The sequence below is a fragment of the Camelus ferus genome, chromosome 2 (assembly GCF_009834535.1).
Source record: "Camelus ferus isolate YT-003-E chromosome 2, BCGSAC_Cfer_1.0, whole genome shotgun sequence".
Lineage (NCBI taxonomy): Eukaryota > Metazoa > Chordata > Mammalia > Artiodactyla > Camelidae > Camelus > Camelus ferus.
In genome coordinates, this window is record NC_045697.1 from 54012759 (window position 1) to 54032047 (window position 19289).

General features: G+C 35.6%; 1 protein-coding gene across 1 annotated transcript in view; it reads left to right on the top strand.

The window, feature by feature from the left end:
• Positions 1-18541, top strand: part of TMPRSS11E (transmembrane serine protease 11E) — a 35739-nt gene extending 17198 nt beyond the window's left edge. The window contains exons 4-10 of the mRNA XM_032459025.1: positions 1280-1347; positions 4639-4802; positions 8557-8595; positions 9808-9985; positions 10993-11252; positions 11849-11991; positions 15552-18541. Coding sequence (XP_032314916.1) covers positions 1280-1347; positions 4639-4802; positions 8557-8595; positions 9808-9985; positions 10993-11252; positions 11849-11991; positions 15552-15713 — 1014 coding nt within the window. The 3' untranslated portion in view covers positions 15714-18541. The remainder of the gene's footprint in view (positions 1-1279; positions 1348-4638; positions 4803-8556; positions 8596-9807; positions 9986-10992; positions 11253-11848; positions 11992-15551) is intronic.
• The last annotated feature ends 748 nt before the right edge of the window (positions 18542-19289 follow it).

Sequence of the window (19289 nt, forward strand, 5' to 3'; positions counted from 1 at the left end):
ATTCAACCTGAGAGATGAATCAATTGTCATAAAAAGTGGGAAAATTAACAGTATAAGCCAAAAAAGCAAGAGCCTGGGCGATAACTTCTCATCATTGTCAGATTATTTAGAGAACAATTTGGACTCTTCCTGATGGTCTGGGAGGCAATTAGTGGAATGTGTGATGGAAAGCATCCTAAAGTGGGAGGTGGGACACCTAGTTCTAGTACCACCTACTAGCTAGTGACATGTCTCTTGACACATCTCTTATCATCTGGAAAGACTCCCTTGTGTGAAAATTAAGGAGTTAGACTAGATAATTTCCAAATTGTCTTCTAGTTCCAATATCCTGAGTGCGAACAGAATGGCAATGACTCACCTGGAATCTGCCTGGTAGACTCAGAAGCCTGAGAATTTGAATACTTTGCTCAGGTCAAATCTTGGTTGTTTTTGTACTTGTAAACACCAACTCAGGGAAATATTGAATAAACTCTTCTTAAGGAATCAACAAAATGTAAGAAAAAAATAAAAGGGTTCAGTGGTTTTATCCATCAATCACTAGCTTGTAGTAACCAGCTTGTGTTTGGCAAATATCCATACAGTAAGAAAAGAAACACTTGACATGTTTACCTTGACTCCTAATTTAAAAATGTAAGTTGGCTGGAGTTCTTATTTGTAGTAGTAAGAAATATCTCTACAAAATACATTCTTTTACTCTATTAGAGTACACCTCATAGGAAGTATTCCAGTTCACCTGAGCCTTCGTCAGAGCATTTTGAGTGGTGAACCGAGGGCAGATTTTGACAGGATATTTGGTAACTTTTTCAACAGGTTTGAGAGCCACGTGACACTGTTATGCATTCATTTCTCCCTTCCCAATACTAACCAAGCCTAACCCTGCTTAGCTTGTGAGATCAGATGAGATAGTGTGTTTACAGTGGTGTGGCAGTAGATTGACTTATTTCAGTGACCCACTACTTGCCAGAGTTATTTCATTTCCTTTAGTCTACCTACAGAAAAAGTCTGTATCTCAGGGTGTGAACTCTCACTTTTCCCCAAACCATCTCTTTCTGAGTATAGTGCAGCAGATGTCACTCCTAGCCGTTCTGCTATGATTCCCTAGCAGAGTGCAGCTGAAATCACTGAGTAGAATACAAAGAATTCTCAAAATTCCTCAATTTCAGCACATTGTGAAATGTCAGTCAATGTGTTTTGTTTTTAAAATGTTTTTAAGCTTTGAAACAAACTGCAGAATTTCAGAAAATTAATCTTACTGACATTTTGAATATTTTTGGAACAGGTGAAAAATATGTTTCATAAATCTTCACTGAGGGACAAATTTGTTAAGTCTCACATTATCAGGTTCAGGTATGTAGATCTAAAATTCTGACTTGTGAATATAATTTAAAGCTAAGGCTATTAACCTGGTTAGTAATAAATACTGCTTGAAGTGTCAATGATATGATATAATTTAGTTCAACAGATATTCATTTGGTACCTGTCCTGTGTAAGTTATGGGTTACAATGTGCCTTATTCATTCTTCAAATCCAAAAAAAAAAAAAAAAGCATTTGCAAGATGCTTTCGAGGGACAGAAGTGTTATTGGTGGCTATGTTATGGAATTATTATCATTATTTTTTTGGAAACTCTAATTAGCACAAACAGGCACCTGAACTACATCTCTTGGTCTAATAGCAAATAATGCCCTGTGTAAACCTGTGCAGTGATGAGGTTTTTCTTCTCCTCTTGGTTCTCCAGCTTACCAATTTTCTTTCTTTTCTTCCATTCTACCCGTTTCTGCTACACATATTTAAGCTCTCAGGTCTGATTATCATCAACCAACAATAAATAGAAGTTCAGAACATACTATTTTAAGCAAAATACTATTTAAGAATCTTAAATAATACATTCTTAATAAAAATTATTTTTATTTTTCAAAAATAAAATAAGAGCTATTTCCAATATTATTTCCGTGATAAAAACCCCAAGTTACTTCTCAGTCTATTACTTAGCTGACATCTCTGAGGTGTTACTTTGACCAGTTCCTCCCAGTATTTCCACTTTCTAATGTTTAAAATATTATTTCTTGGGTATGTATCTGCTTCTTCACTTCTTAAATTTTTACTCTCTCAAAGGTTAAAAATTCATCCACGCACCTGGCTTCACATGCTTTTGAAATCCAAGCTTCTCTTTCCAATCTAAACTGTCTTCCTGATTTCTAGACCTAATGCCTGCTAGTCACATCTCCACATGGAGGTTTCACAGAAAGTTCTCAAACTCAGGGAAAACTTAGTCACACTAATGAGAAACCTAGAAGTCATATGATGACTTTGTATACACTTTGTGAATAATTAAATTCTACCTATTCTATCTTCCAAATCATTTTCTAATTTATTTTACTCTTCATCCCAGAAATCTTGCTAGTTATTAAGTCTTTCTTCTCTTACTATAATTTGAGGAAGTGCAAGTTTGTTGCAAAGATAAAGTCAGTCTTAGAGTTGCTGAGTTGAGATAGTTAGGGACCAGATAAGCCTGAAATATGAGTCTGATGTAGGGGAGGAAAAGGGAACTGAGCTGAAGACAGACATTTGCTTATCATCAACTCTAAGTATTGGGAAGTGTGGGTATAAACATAACTTTTCAGAAAAGGGTGATGAAAGAAAAAGGACGACGAAGAAAGCCTGAAGAACAATATTTAAGGAGATGGAAGAGAAACAGAAACTTAGGAAATAGAGGAGAAGCAGAAGAAAAAAGAATAGAGAGAGAGAGAGGTTCTGCTGGTGCTTAAGACAGAGTTTCAGGGAGAGGGTGGTAAGCATTGACAATACTCCCCAGAGACCAAGTAAAATGACTAGAAAGAACTCACTGGCTCTGTCAATGAGGAAGTCATTAGTGTTTAGGTAGAGAGCAACACAGTGGAACAGAAGGGGAGGAAGCTGACTGCAATGAAGTAAATATGAGGCAGAATGTAACTTACCCATTTAAGAAGGTTTTCTGTGATATGAAGGTGAAAGATAAATTGTATAGCTGGAGTAGAGGGAGGGTTTTGTTTTTTTTGTTTGTTTGTTTGCTCCTATTACTCAGCCAGTATGGGAATAGTTTAAGAGAAAGAAGAAAGAATAAATAATGGAGGTACAGGGTTGCTGAGGCTGTGAAGAGGGATGAGATAGATAACAATAATCTTTTTAAAGCCCTATTTGTTTCTTTTTTCAGATTACAAAAGCAATACAAAATTACATAAAATTCAAAAATACTATTACATAAAACAGAAAGCAAAAGCCTCCTCTCCAGTAATTTCACACCCAGAAATAACACATCTTGTTAACAATTTGTTGTTAATATTTTTTCAATGACTGCATATAGATCTATTTCATTCTTTAGCTGGTTGTATAGTGTATATCAGGGCTTCACTCTCAGAATATGTCAGGGTTGATTTAGCCAAAGCTCTTTTGATGGACACTTGGGTTGCTACATATTTTTCTGATTTAAAACCAAGGTTATGATGAACATGTAAGTACGTATCTCCCTGCACACACAAGAGTGTATTTAAAGATTAAATTTCTAAAAGTAGAAATGCTGTATCAGAGAGGATAGATAATCAAAACTATAAACAAAACTGCCTTCCAAAGATACATAAGAGATAATTTCCTAAAAAAAAAAAAAAAAAAAGCAAAGTCTGGCTGAGCGACTACTACACATTGGGCAGATGAGAAAGAAAACCACATTGAAGAGGGTTGGAGAAACTGGGACACAGTCTTGCCATAAGCCTCACCCCAGCACACCAGGAAAAAACCCTCAAACCCCAGGGTTCTCTTCAATGGGCAAAGAGTTTGAAACCCACGAGGCACCCCAACTTCTACCACCTGCATTTGAGAGATGAGCCTCCAAAACATCTAACTTTGAAAACCAATGGAATTCAAGTTCTGAGACCCACAAGATTGTAGCTGTTGAGGAGGTGGCTCTTAATGGGCCAATGCCTCGGACTCACCTACCTCAGGGCTTAGCCCAGAGGCTGCCAATTGCACCCAGACTAAAAGGGAACTGACTATATGTGAATAGGAAAGGTAGAGTAGCTGACAGAGAATGAGAAAGAGTAATCAAAGATGACTTCAAAGTAGTAATTCATTCAAATAATGCTAAGGCTAATTAATGCTCTATCTTGAAAATACAATCACATGAAGTCAAGACAATTTGACTAAGTTTTCTAACATCGTTAGGGTTAGGAGTTGTTTAGGCAACCTGAAATTTGCTTAGGAGAAATCACTGGATTTATACCCCTGAGGATTAAGCCTGAAAGCCATAGCCAGAGTTGACTTCATACTGACTATATATTGTACTTTATAATTCTGTGTGGTTGACAAGAGAATTGCCTTTTTATATTAGTAATCCATGTACTTAACTAGATCCTTTGGTGGTTAGGGAGACCATAAGCATACCAGCTATCGGAGAGGCTGAGATGGGAGTTCTATATGTGGTAAAAAATAGGAATATAGAAGAAAACAAACTGGAAGTTTTAAAATTGCATTTATGGATTTGTTTTTGTGTGAATGTGTTTCAAATGAATGATAAAAAAAAATGGAGTGTGATATTACCATAAATCTTATTATGAATTATACCTTTTAAAACCACATTTTTATTTCTTTATTTTTCGGCCCACAGTCACAGGGAACATAGAGTGTTGGCTCATATACTGCTGATTTTTAGATTTCGCTCTACTGAGGATCCTGAAACCACAAATATAATTATTCAGCGTGTTCTACATGAAAAGCTGCAAGATGCTGTAGGATCCCCTAACTTAAATCTTGAGTTATTTGTACTTAAAAGTAAGTTTATTTCCTCTTATTTAGTTCAATTCTCTTACATACAATAGCTCCAGGATAAGTTTGGGCATTGATTTTAAAAAATTGTGTTTTGGATGTCTTTTATTATGGGGTCTTGCCACCAGCAGAACATTTCTTTGTGACTAAGTTGGTCCAAAGGAAGTTTAAAAATTTTTAATACCACCCAAAACTTATGCCACCCATGCAAGTCTATCAGTAACTCCTGAGCCTGGGTTCTTTGTCTACATTGGGTTTTTCACTTTAGCTATAGAATCCAGTGATAAATGGGAGAAAGCTTCTTTGTATATTTATCCTTCTTTTTCTTGTTGCTTACATTTTATGTCCTGTGAGTATGATGTGTAGAAAGGCTCATGCCAGCCACATATTTGCTTTCAAATGTCATTAATATACCTTGTTACCTGCTTCCAGGTTACCAATGAAAAGTTTATAATTAATTTTTTGATATAACTTATTTTTGGTATGTTTTACAACTAACTTGTAAAGTCTGATAATTTTGTGTGGTTGGGGTACTTGTATTTTTTGTCAGGGCAGGGGGACAAAATAAGCAGTGTTAGGTCTTCATTATTAGAAAGTAAGGAACATAGGCGATCCTTAGTGGAAATAAAAACAAGCTAGTCTGTAGAAATACTATGCCAGCTACATGTGCGATCTTAAATTTTCTAGTAGTCACATTAAAAAAAGTAAAAATAAACATGTGAAATACATTTAAATACCTTACACATTTAACCCAATATATCCAAATTAGTACTATTCCAACAAGTAGTCCATGTAAATACTATTCGTGAGTATTTTTTGTACTAAGGCTTTGAAATCAAGTGTATATTTTATATTTATAGCACATTCCAATTTAGCCACATTTCAAGAGCTCACTGGGCACATGTGGCTAGGGAATACAATATTTGAAATGTCAGCACTAGAAACTACAGGATAGGGGTCAAGTAGAATGAATACAAAGCAGTAGTATAAAAGCTGGTAAACCAAACTAGAGGCCTAACCTGGTGGTCAGCCCCTCTACTTACTTAGAAAAAGAGGCTCATTAGTCAGGGCTATCTACATAATTTGTGGATCCCAGTGCAAAATTAAAGTGTTGGACTCTGAAAAGCAATAAAAATGTGCTGTTAAAGGTACTAAAATATAAAACTTTTTCTTCTTTCACAGTCTTTTTCGACTTGTGATGGTATTTTTATTTGTTAATGAATGCTATTCTAAGTGAAAAAAATTAAAATTACTAGCATGAGTTTCGCTGTTCACCTTTATATTGTGATATATCAATTTCAAATGTAAATATAAAAGTGTTTAACTTTTATTTGGAATAATAAAAATATACAGCTGTATTTCACAGCTCATACATACATGCATTTTGGTTACCAGATCAATGGAAACACTACACAAGTCTAGATCACGCTTTTTAAAAAACTTTTCGTTGATACTGGCACATTTTGCCAATGCTCTCTACCTTCTGTTTATATGACAAAGGACCAAAAGATCCCTCTATGTCATTATTTTCAGCAGAAGCTACTGGCTAATGCAAAGAAGTAACAGGAGCAAGAAAGAATGTGCTAGGGTCCCTTGGCCATTTGTGTTAATTAGAATGCCAATGCCTTCTTTGGCATTCAAAGCAAGCTCTGTTTCAAACAAAAACTGCCAGTGTCCTCTACTTCCTTAGTGGTAGGCATCACATACTCATTTTGTACTCACTTTGAGTTTGCTGAACATTGTGGGTCCACTGGAATTCTTAGTTCACAGGGTATTGTGAATGGTATAAGCAAATGGGGTGGCAAGAACCCATGGACACATTGTGTATTCCTCTGCTCATGCCATGCTCTATTATCCTATCAGACTTCATTTCCAAGCACAAGTTATGAGATAACAATTATTAAGAATTTCAAGACAGTGAGCATTAAACCCAGTGTAAGTTCATAATGAGTGCAGGACCCAGTGCAGACACACAAGTCACACATCCGTGAAGTCAGTCCTGTCAGTAGTATTGTAAAATGCCAAAATTCAACTGAATAAATTTAAAGATCTAATTGGCTTTATTTAATGAGTCATGAATCAGGCAGCACCACACCTTAGCAGATAGATAGGAGCTGAGTTGCTGTACAAAATGGAAGACATTTATAGACAGAATGAGGTTGGGCAAGGAGGCTTTCTAGCAGAGTAGATTGTTTCAGGCAAGGGCACCTTCTTTTGCAAGCAGATTTGCAAATCTGTCAGGCAGATTACTTCACTAGTGCTGACCAGGTGATGCCAGATTGACTGATTAGCGGTTACATTCTTGGGATAGATGGAAACCACAATTAGGCTAGATATTAAGTCTTAATTGCTGATGTGGGGCTTAGAACAAGTGACTCTACTTGGGGTCATTTATTACTTTTTTTTTTTTTTTTTTTACCAGTAGCAACATGAAAAGCCAGAATTTTCTCTAGGGAAAGCTTGAGATAGAGAACACATTATTGAAAAAGGAGATTAGTGGTGGTGTTTTAAAATATTTACTGAGAATAAATGGTCACTTCTTCCTTATTTTTGTCATTTTCCTCAAATATAGCCATAATGGAGAAAGTCAGAAGGAAGCCTCTCTAGAATACAGATTTTATTTTTTTGTAAATCAGTACTATTAAATATTATAAGAAAAATTAACATTATTTTTTTGCAGTTAGAACTCCCATCTTGCCACGTTCAAAGGAAATAGGTTTGGTCATTGGAAATCTACTGAATCATGAAATTTGAGTGCTTAGAGTTTGATGTAACTGTTGGTTTAGTATCTGGATAGGATTAGGGCCTAACTGTTGAGAAATCAACAATCTAAGGAGTCATTGGCTAGTCAATTTCAGGGCAAACTGAATGGCAATTTGAGGGCAAATTGTCTTGCTAAAACTTGAGCAGAAAGAAGACCTGTAAAAGGATAACATTGTTTTAATTTTTAAATTTTTTTTCTCCTTTCTTTGTTTTCTTTTTGTATATATATCTATTTATTTTTTAAATCAAAGCATAGTTGATTTACACTTCAGTTAAATAGCAAAGTCATTCAGTTATACGTTTATCTACATCTATTCTTTCTCAGATTATTTTTCATTATAGGCTATTACAAGATATTGAATATAGTCCCCTATGCTAAACAGTAGGTCCTTGTTCATCTGTTTTATATATAATAGTGTGTTATCTTTTAATCCCAAATTTCTAATTTATCGCTCCCCTCCATAACACTGTTTTTAATAACATGGGAGTGAGGACTAATTTAGGGGCACACCACTCAGATATGTTATACAAATGGAACTATGTCTATGAGTTTAGTAAAAAACAAAATCTGAAATAATGGTCAATAAAAATATCACTGTATTTGGGGGATCAGCACTATAGCGCGGCACTGCCCGCAGAGAGGCTGTGGAACATCTGCACCTGCTGTAACACTCAGGTTCCTGCCTCTTAGCACAGAGCTGCCGAGTTGGAATTACCGGGAAAGAGCAGGCATTTACAGCAACAACACTCTCTAGGTGACTTTCAGTCACACTTGAGTTTAGGAAACACTGTTCAAACCTCCCTTTTCCTCAAGGCAGTGAACATACTAAGTCTATGATAAACTACCTGTGTTCCTTGTTTGTTTGTTTGTTTTTTAAACAATCTAGAGCTATTATCTTATAATGGAATTGAGCAACCTTTAGTTGTTGAAGTATTCAGAGGCATTATGTAATTCTGATACGCTGACCCTGTTCTATTCACCATTTCTGTGTTTCAGAAATCAACAAGACAGAAACAGACGACTTTCTGAGCAATTGTAAGTTTAATACATTAGTTATTAAAGTTGCATTACCTGAATGTAAAAAGTTAACTCTAGATTATTTAGGCTTACTTTGTTGGTATTATAGGGTCAGAATAAAGTTTGATCTGTACACATCTATGGTGTTTTATCTTATATTTGAGGCACATTTTATTGCAAAAGGATAAAAATTGGGAGGGCTTTGGAACAGATGTGTGGAGCCAGTGGCAGATGTGTAGTGGAAGTGAGTTGTGCAGTTTTTCAAGAAAAGGCAAAAAAATTCTCACTGTTTTGATTGCAGATATCTACAATATACCCTCATGAAAGTTTTCTAAACATTATATAAAAGTGGTCTGTATGTTGATATTTTTTCAGGTAGAGACAGAAGCAGTGTTACTGTACACTAAATAAAATCTTGATAATATTAATCCCATATTATAAAAATTGCAGACAATTATGAGATTGGGGTATATACTGATGAAATTGTTGAAGGTCCAGATAATACCTTCACCCATATTTTAAAAGTGCTGACTCTAGGCCTAGTGTTTCCCTTCCCCTATAGCATAGTACCCTACTCTGATTTAGAGAATACATTTCATAGTCAACAGAATTAGCACACAATACATTTATCTTGAAAGTTGGAAGGAAATGTGCTACTCACCAGCTCAGAATGTTGGTTAGTTCACAAACCTAACTAAACATAAAACCAAAGGATGATCTCATTACCTAAACAGCATATATTTTTGCCACCATTATTTATTGGAAACCTGCTATGTGCCAGTGCTGTGTTAGGCAACAAGGATATAATATATATGTGTATATATTCTAGTACTAATATGTTAGTATCATAAGCATATATATAATATATTACTAATATATATTAGTAGAAATATATAAACGGAGATATATGTACATATGTATATACACACACATAGAAAGAAAGAGTTTACTGTTTTTATTATTATTCTGTAAGAATCAAGAAAGTTGTAACTAATCCAGTTTGGAGGCAGGGGAATTATTAGAGAAGGCATTCTAGAGGAAGTAATGACTGATTTAACTCTTACAAAATGAATAGGAGTTAAATATGAAACACTACAATTTAAGGAAAGGTAAGAGTAGGAAAAAATGTTTGATACTACTGGAATACAAAGTATAAGAAATTTGAGACATAATGACACAATTTGATACTTAAAAGCGACTGCTAACTAATGCAACATCTCTCTTTGGCAGGCTGTGGGACACGAAGGAACAAAACTGCAAAATATAGGGTCATGGTTGTTGGTGGGACAGAGGCACAAGAGGATGAATGGCCGTGGCAGGCTAGCCTGCGATGGGATGGGAGACATCGCTGTGGAGCGACTTTAATTAATGGCACATGGCTTGTGAGTGCTGCCCACTGCTTTAGAAGGTAAATCCTGATCCATGAGAATGACTGAGGGTCAGCAAAGGATTGTGGGCTTGGCAGGAAGGAAATACCTCATGAGAGACGAGTTCAATATAAATTAAAGAAAATACATACATCACAAAGAGAGCGGGGAACTCATAAACCTTAGTAAGAGGTTTTAGAGTCTGGCAATGGAAGTGACATCAAAGTACATGTAGATAAATTATCCATTGACAACTACACAACAGTTGGTCAAAGGAAGCAGGAATTTTAAAGTCATCTTTGGATTTGGAGCTTGGTGTTAAAGAGAAGAGCTGTATATCTCTACTGCATATCTATCAGCGATGGAGGCCAGGTAGATTATAGGTTTGACACCAATGGGGAAATTCCACATGGTAAGAGAAAACTTAAATATGAAAAAAATTATACAACTGAATAGGCTGACTAGTTATTTTTCAAGGAATTTCAATTCAATCTTCCAATCCAGTGCAAAATGTCTACAGTATACAGGATAAGTAATGCCTTGTTAAATTATTGTGTACCATTTTTGATTTTTTTTTAAATGAAGGTACTAGGGATTGAACCCAGGACCTTGTGCATGCTAAGCATGTCCCCTGACACTGAGCTATACCCTTGCCTCCAGCATTTTTGATTTTTAGAGAATTGTGTATGTTCATAGATAGGCAACATGGTGCACATAAAATAAGACATTCTGTTCTCTCATTCTGTCCAGGATATGCTCTCCAAATGCCCCTTGGAGACACTGATGCCCAGCAATGTCAAACAATCCTAGGGTCTAGAGTGGGTGACTCAGCATGCAGAGAGGCATGCATAGCCTGAGAAACATGCCACCATGGTATTTCCACAAGATCTGTCCTCCGAACATTAGCTTGGAATTTGTTTCTATATACAGAAACTATAATTTAACAAATAAAACTTATATTGACACCTGTCCACTGAATTATTTAATATAAATGGTTATATTGATAACATGTACAAAGTGAAATTTGTTCCTCATACTTTCTCCTCAGGTATAAGGACCCAGCCAGATGGACTGCTTCCTTTGGAGTAACATTAATGCCTCCGAAAATAGAACGGGGCCTCCGGAGGATAATTGTCCATGAAAATTACAAATACCCGTCGCACGACTATGATATTTCGGTTGCAGAGCTTTCTAGCCCCGTTCCTTACACAAATGCAGTACACAGAATTTGTCTCCCTGATGCATCCTATGAATTCCACCCCGATAATGTGATGTTCGTGACAGGATTTGGAGCACTGCGAAATGAAAGTGAGCATCTGGGAGAAAGTCAAGTCATAGTAATCTAATTCGGTATTCTAATGCATTTAAAGAATGGAATGTCATTATGCCGAAATATGTTGATGGTTGGTCATGTGGACGTGGGCCAAGCCAGGCTCTACTTGTGAACCAAGTCATTTAGAAGACACGTAAATTCCTTCATGCCTTAGGTTACTATCAAGTTCATCACTACTACTTTAGTCATGGTGCTTGGTAAGGTGTTTGAAAGAGTGACTATGTCTGAAATTTGTATTAGGGAATTAACTACATCAGAGATTAGGGATCATTAACACACATACCCAACTGTGAGGATCAGAGACTCATAAAGCCACCATTCTCACCTACTGAAATTACCTTCTAAGCCCAACAATGGAATAAAAATTACTTAAACAACTTGAGGTCCTTTCCTAGGCACCTAACTTTTCATTTAAAATAGAAAAAAATTTTCACAAATATTACTGTATCTGACAAAATACATATCCTAAGATTCTGTGCCACCATCTTATCCAATAGTTATAAAAGATTTTCTACAGGTTTACAGAATATATGTATATCTATTAATATAAAGTCTATTTTCTTCCCTTTAGATATCAGTCAAAATTGTCTTCAGCAAGTACAAGTGGATTTCATCGACACTGAAACCTGTAACCAACCGCAAATTTACAATAATACCATAACTCCTAGAATGTTATGTGCTGGCTCCTTGAAGGGAAATAGAGATGCATGCCTCGTAAGTGGTTTGCTGCATAACTTTTTGTTCACCTTTTACTTTAAAATAATTATAGCTTTACAGAAGTTGCAAAGATAGTATAGAGAGGCCCTTCAATCAGTTTTTCCCAATGGTTATATCTCACATAACTATAACACAATGTAAAAGCTAGGAAATGAACCTTGGTACAATGTGTGCTTCTAGGTTTTGGGTTTTTGGTTTTTTTTTAACACATGTGCAGATTTGTGTAATCATCACTGCAGTTGAGAACTCTTCTATCAGCATAGAGGTTTCCCTTTATAATAACATTCACTCTCCTCACCCACCACTTCACCATCACTAACACCTGAGAATCACTAATATGTTCTCCATCTCTATACTTTTGTAATTTTGAGAGTGTCATGTAAACAGAACCATACAGTAACCTTTTTTTTTTTTCAAGAATTCCATTTTGATTTAGCTATTTGTGTTTTTGACCTACAAAAGATTCTCTCTGTAGAAAAATTGTGTGGTTCCTCTTAGCTAAATACACATAACTTATCAACAGTCTACTGGTATTGGAATTTTACTAGTTTGAGTGGAGTTTAGAATAGAAAACTTACCTCCCCTTAAGGCTCTTTACCCTTTCTCATTTATAATATTGAATATTAATAAATACAAATACTAAATAGTTCTCCTTTATATATTGAGAGCCACAGCAGACAATGTTTTTGATTCAAGTGCCAAACATAACTTAGAAAACTCAAGAGGAGAAGGGAAGTCTGTTCTTTCTTTCCTTCTGGTTTTCTAAGGTTCTTCCTTTATCATTTCTTTTCTGTTTCAGAAACTTCCTTTAGCCATTCTCTTGATGTAGATCTGCTGGTGAAAAATTTCCTTAGATTTTTTTTTTTTTCATTTTCAAAATTCTTTATTTCCTATGCATTTCTAAAGTGTGATTTTGCCAGATATAGAATTTAAGATTGACAGTTCTTTTTTTTTCAGCACTTAAATCATGCCCTCTGGGATTTCTGATGAGGATTCCCGTTAGAATTGTTTTCCCTTTATAGGTGAGGTGTCATTTCTCCCTGTGTTCAAGAATTTTTCTTTGTCTTTAGTTTTCAGAAGTTTGATTATGTATCTTAGCATGGCTTTCTCTGGGCGATCCTGTTTAGAGTTTGCTTAGCTTTTCAATCTGCAGGTTTACGTCCTTTGATAAATTTGGGAGATTTTCAGCCATTTTTTTCCTTTGAATACTTTTTCAGCCCTATACGTTTTTGTCTCTTTCTGGGACTCTAATGATAGGAATGTTACCTCTTTTGTTATACTCTCAGAGGTCCCTGAGTTCTTGTTCATTTTTTTTTTTTCTGTTCTGCTTTTTCTCTGTTGTTCAAACTGAGAAATTTCTATCATTCTATCTTTAAGTTTACTGATTTTTTTTCCTTCTGTCATCTTCATTCTTCTCTAAGCACATATAGGGAAGTTTTCTTTTGATTATTATATCTTTCAGTTCTGAGACTTCCATTTGATCCTTTATATATGGTATTTCTTTGCTGAAACTTCTTATTTTTTCATTTTTTTCAAACATGATGGTACATGTGGCTACCTCCTCCTAAAAAATGATCTTTCTTTGGGTTCTATGATCCTGAAATATGCTGACTTCCTAATCTCCCTCCTTCTTCAATCACTCTTTTCTGGTTACTTATTATGGTTTCTCTTTCTCTCCCTCTCTCTAAGTTTGGCTATTCCTAAAGAATCTTTTCATTTTTTTTTCTGCTCTCTATATACTCACTCAAAGAAATTATCTTTTCTTTTCTTTAAATCAGCTGTCACTTTAGTGACTTCCAAACCTATATCTCCAAAATCAACCTCTTGCCCAAATTCAGTCTCACGTTTCCACCCACTTCAAAACCATTTCCATTTATATATTTTAAATTGTTAGTATAAGACTAAAATGTGTGTATGTGCCATCTTAAACTCAACAGGCATCATGAAATGTTACCTGTTTTTTCATTTTCAACTTTCTCATTTGTGTTGTTGGATCTTATTATGCTTGGAATCTTCTTTTACTCTTAAATCTCCTTCACGTGTAATCAAGTAAGTTATAGAATATTTTTCCCCTTTACCATTTCTTCCAAATTTATCTCTTTGTCTCCATTCTTTCTGTTAACATCCTCATCTAGTCCATCACCTTACTTCATATTTTGATCACCTTAATTGCTTCCTGGTTTGACTTTCTTTTTCTCGTTTTAAAAGTTTCTGTTGTGGTATATATATATTCTTGAATAAACTTCTTGTTCTGTTTCTCACTAAACCACTCACTAAAAATAACTGGATTTATGAGAAAAATAGGGTTAGATACAGACCAAAAGCCCCCCTCAAAGGCTGTGCAATTTTGTAAGCAGAGAATTAACAACAATTAACTGGACCTTGAAAAACAACGTGGACAGTGTAGGTAGGCAGAATGCCCGGAGTGGCTGGTGGCTGACTTAGAGGAAGTTAAAAATGCACAGAAACAACAGAGTAGAAATACCAGCTTGCAGAGGCTTAGACAATGCCCATGGGAATGTAGCTTCAGTAGAGGAGGAAGTGTAACCTGCCAGGACCCAAGAATTAAGCAAGTCTGGGGTGTGTCTCTCTGGGCAGGGAGAAGGTTCCCAGGCGCAGGGATTCTTTTAACATTTTCTTAAAATAAAGCCTCAAAGGCTTCTGCCTGTGCAGTAGTGGAGCTGAGACCTTTTCCTTTTTTTCCTGAAGATTGTACTTCTACTCCCATTATTCTGTCCTTTACTAAAACAAAACACGTATAAGTCATCGCAACGTCCATACTCCCCTTTTCCTTTTTCCTCGAGTGTGAGCTAACTAGTGTTAGCAGAGCAGATTACATCTTTCTCTATTTGATACTTGCTGGATGTCACCTTATTTTCCAGCTTGTTGTTCCAGTGTTGATGGGTGGTCAGTGAATAGAGACCCCAGGATTTTTCAGAAAGATCATCCAGTACCTTGTTTTTATGACTTGTATAAAGAAACAGCCCTTTGGAGTTTGCAAGACATAAACAATTGTGTGGAATTTGTGATTTTATATACATATTTACTAAGTTCTGTTTTGTGCCAGGCTCCATGCTAAGCACATTACATACACTGTCTTCCGTAATCTTCAAAATTATCCTTGGAGGTAGGTATTATTAGAAGCATTACAAAGAAGTAAATTAAAGGTCTTAGCTTGGAAGGGCCAGACTTGAGATTTAAACCCAGGTGTCTGACTTTAATGTCCATGTTTTTCATCGGTAATAAACCCTTCACCTTTCTTTTGGGAACTGTGTCACACTCATAAAGAAAACGGACAGTTGCTTTGACGGATGTATCAGATAAGTACCATTCTGCAAAGAGATGGAGCCTTTAATCTCAGTTTTCTGAACCCTGAGTCTAAGCCAGTTCTCCAGGTAGGGGAGCTTCTCCTTACCGTGAGTCACTGGCATAGGTAGAGGGGAGCACATAGAAGACTTTTGAAAATCGCCCTTTTCATTAAACTCAAATTAGAAAAGTAGTAGATTTCTCTGTAACGAACTAAATTATTAATGACTACTTTCTCCCTTTTCCTTTAGGGTGATTCCGGAGGACCACTGGTTACTCCAGATGCTAGAGATACCTGGTACCTTGCTGGAATAGTGAGCTGGGGCGATGGTTGCGGGGCACCCAATAAGCCCAGCGTTTATACTAGAGTGACTGCTTTCCGGGGCTGGATCGCTTCCAAAACCGGTGTCTAGGAGAGAAAAACCCAGTAGAGTAGAACACATTTTTATATACAGGCCATTCTTAAAGATACAGAATTGCAGAAGAAGCCTTGCAGATCACCTAGATTTGTCTGATCGAACTAAACTGTCTGCTTGTATGTGCATATATTTCCTTCCTAACTTCTGCCAGATGGATTCCGTCCCAACTTGCATTCACTTGTTCCCTAGAAGTTTACTGTCATCAGATTTTAGCTTGTTAACATCAATTTCTCATGCACGTACACAATTTGAAGTGATCCCTTCCTTCATTTCCTCAGCTTCTCTCATATCAGTAAATTTCCACTTTCAAGGTGTAGGACAGAGACTGAAAGGAAATATGAAAAGGAAAGAACTACATTTTTCATGTGTAGAAAAGCATTAGTATTTTTTTCTTTATGGAATGAGGAAAATGATCATAATCATTATGAAAGGTCAAGCAAACAGACAACAGAATAACAAATACTTCATGATGGAAAAAGAATGGGAACTAAGTTAAGGAACTAAAGAGAAACTAAGATACAGCTTTATTTTTATTTCCAGCAAACAACTACAGAGATAAATGTGGGGAAGATTCTGCTTTCTTGTGGCCAACGCTAAGTATACAAACTCTATATAATGGGCTTATTCTAAGTTCTAGCAAATAATAATTATGTAACATTGCACTACTAAGAATATCAATATTTAATAATAAGAAGAATAAATAATAATAATAAATAATAATAATAATAATAATAAATCATCCTTTTGCTTGACATTATGATAATTGATGAAGAAGGGAAAGATGGGGAAATGTCAATAATCAATTTATTGCAAATTCTTTTAAAATTTGAAAATTCACTAGAATGAAAATTCACTTAAGATCAACCAGCATACCTTATATGGTGAGATTTTTGTACAGTTGAATAGGAGGGAATGAAGATAGATTCAGTACAAACTAATGGATGAAATAGGATTATGACCAATTGCTTGTGTATTTATATTTAAAGCTTTCCCAAACTGCAAAGCCTTGAAGGGGAATAAGGACCCAGTGTTAGTGTGTAATTGCAGCTGTGCAAATAAAGCTGGAGGTGGGACCTCTATTTTGAGATGATTGCAGGTTCCTCCCCCTACCGCATTTGCACTCCACACTTGGACCATGGGCCTCTTAGACTCCTCTGGGCTTAGATGGAAAGATATCAGAGGGAATTCATCCTGGAAACTCCCTGTTACATCTAGCATGGCACCAAGTTGCTCACTGCCTGGACAGAAAACTGAAGAGAAAGCCTAATATCAACCACCTTCATAATTTTGGCTTTGGTAAACCACTACTGGGCTGTTAGAGACACAACATTCAAGTGACCTGGGCCATTATGAAGTAAGCACTGGTGCCATGGCACACGTACATGTTAATGGTGAGATTTCACTCAATCTTTCCATTACCCTTTCCTCATCGTATACAGCTACTCATACAAATTCTGTATTGTACCATAACCACTTTGAAAGTAACATTAGTAGGAAAAATCTGACATTTATTAGCCCAAATAACACTGGCATATGAACTGATCAAATTTTAGGCACTTGGCTAAAATAAGATATGAAATCTGACAAGAATCGACAGTGTTAAACATTTTGCATAAGCTGTTTTTATTCTATTTAATGAAATACTTTTTAAAAATTGAGGAAAATGATGAATTTTAAACAAAGACAAGTACATTTCAAACCACATTACTCTCAGTGTTCTGTTAAAAACTGATTTCCCTTGGAGTATGTTTTGCAGTTGGGACTCTAGATGGCACCCACAGCTATAGGTAGATACAGGGAAGAACGACGTCAGGACCATCAAGTAATAATGAAAACTGCAGTAGACATTCTATGTTAGGGTCTTGTAAAACAGAAAGAACACAGTTCATCTTTGTGAAGGCGTTTAAAAATGAATCCAGGTAAACTGACATTATGAATAGTATTTTTCAGGTATCTGGAGGTGAGTTTCCAAACTAAAATAAAATTTAAGCCATGTGATGTAAGTAATTTCTTCTGCAAATACATTTGAAGAGATTTAAATTAAGGACAAATTTTAGATGTTTAATTTCAAAATGGCATCATATTTCTCAGGGAGATATATATATATATATTTTTTTTTTAATGAAAGATTTGAGAAGTAGAGTTAAAGCCATAGTGAATATGTGAGCAACAGCTGAAACTTTGTGTGCACAGAGAAATAGATAATACAGTATTGGATTTTTTAAACGACAGCTTCTTTTGAGAGATAACATATAAAAGTTTCAGCATTCTTGGACTTGTCTGTTTTAACCACTTCATTGGAAAAGTTTAAGAAGTCATGGCTGAAATAATACTTATTTATTGTGGAAGAAAGCAGGCAGTTCCTCAGCTACGTCTTTTATCTCTCTTCCTACAGCACCTAGTGAAGTGCTTTGTGCATAATAGTCTTTCAATAAATGTTGTTGAACTACCTTTTTACTTTTGTATTATGTAGAAAATACAGCTTTATTATTTTTACACATTGATTTTTAAGAAATAATCCCAGATTTTACACTAAATATGTGATTTAAGCCAGTTACATAAACACTCTAAGCCTCAGTATACTCATTCATAAAGTAAGGATAATAATATTTACCTCAAATGACTGTAGTGTGAATTAGAATGAGATAATATTTGAAAGTGCTTCTCTAGCAAAGTTCTTGGAACAGAGTAGGTGTTCAAGAAATGGTGCTATTATAACTGTTACTGTAATAAAACTACAGTCTTGTTTTATATGATTGCTACTTGACTATCTTGACTATAATAGGTTAAATAATTATTTTTGAAACATAATTAGAGCAACAGAATGGGCTTGTTTCTTCTTTAATTCTGATTCTGCAAAAGAAGTTTTATCGGGGTCATTCTAAAACATTCTGTCAAGTTGCTCTCCGACTGTTATTCTAATTTTTCATTTCAACTTTCAAAAATGATAAACCTTATTAACCATGGAGTGACTGGATCATATCAAGAGCTACAGTCTAGTTCAAATGATGCCTCCTCCGTGAAGCTTTCCTTGACTCCCTCAAGTGGCCATAACATCCTCTTTTCTGAAATTCCTTACCCACTTAAAAACAACTTTTTTATTTTCAGATAATCATAGACTCATGTAGAGTTGTAAAATATAATACAGAGAGATCCTGTGTATCCTTTATCCTGTTTCTGGAAATGGTAACATCTTGTTTAGCTATAGTACAATATCACAACCAGGAAGTTGACAATGAGGCAATCAATCAACCTTTTGAGATTTTATCAGTTTTTAAAACATGTAATTATGCATGTGGATGTGTGTGCATGTTCCATGTGTCTCACATATGGATTTGTGTGCCACCACCACAGTCAAGATGCAGAATAGTTTGATCATAAGGATTCCTCATATGATCCAGACACCTGGCTCCCTCCTTAGCAGCATCCCCAGTCTCTAACCCCTGGCAACCATTAATCTATTCTCCATCTATATAATTTTGTCATTCCAAGAATGGTATATGAATGGAATCATAAAGTATGTAAACTTTTGAGGTTGGCTTTTTCACTCAGCATGATTCCCTTGCTATC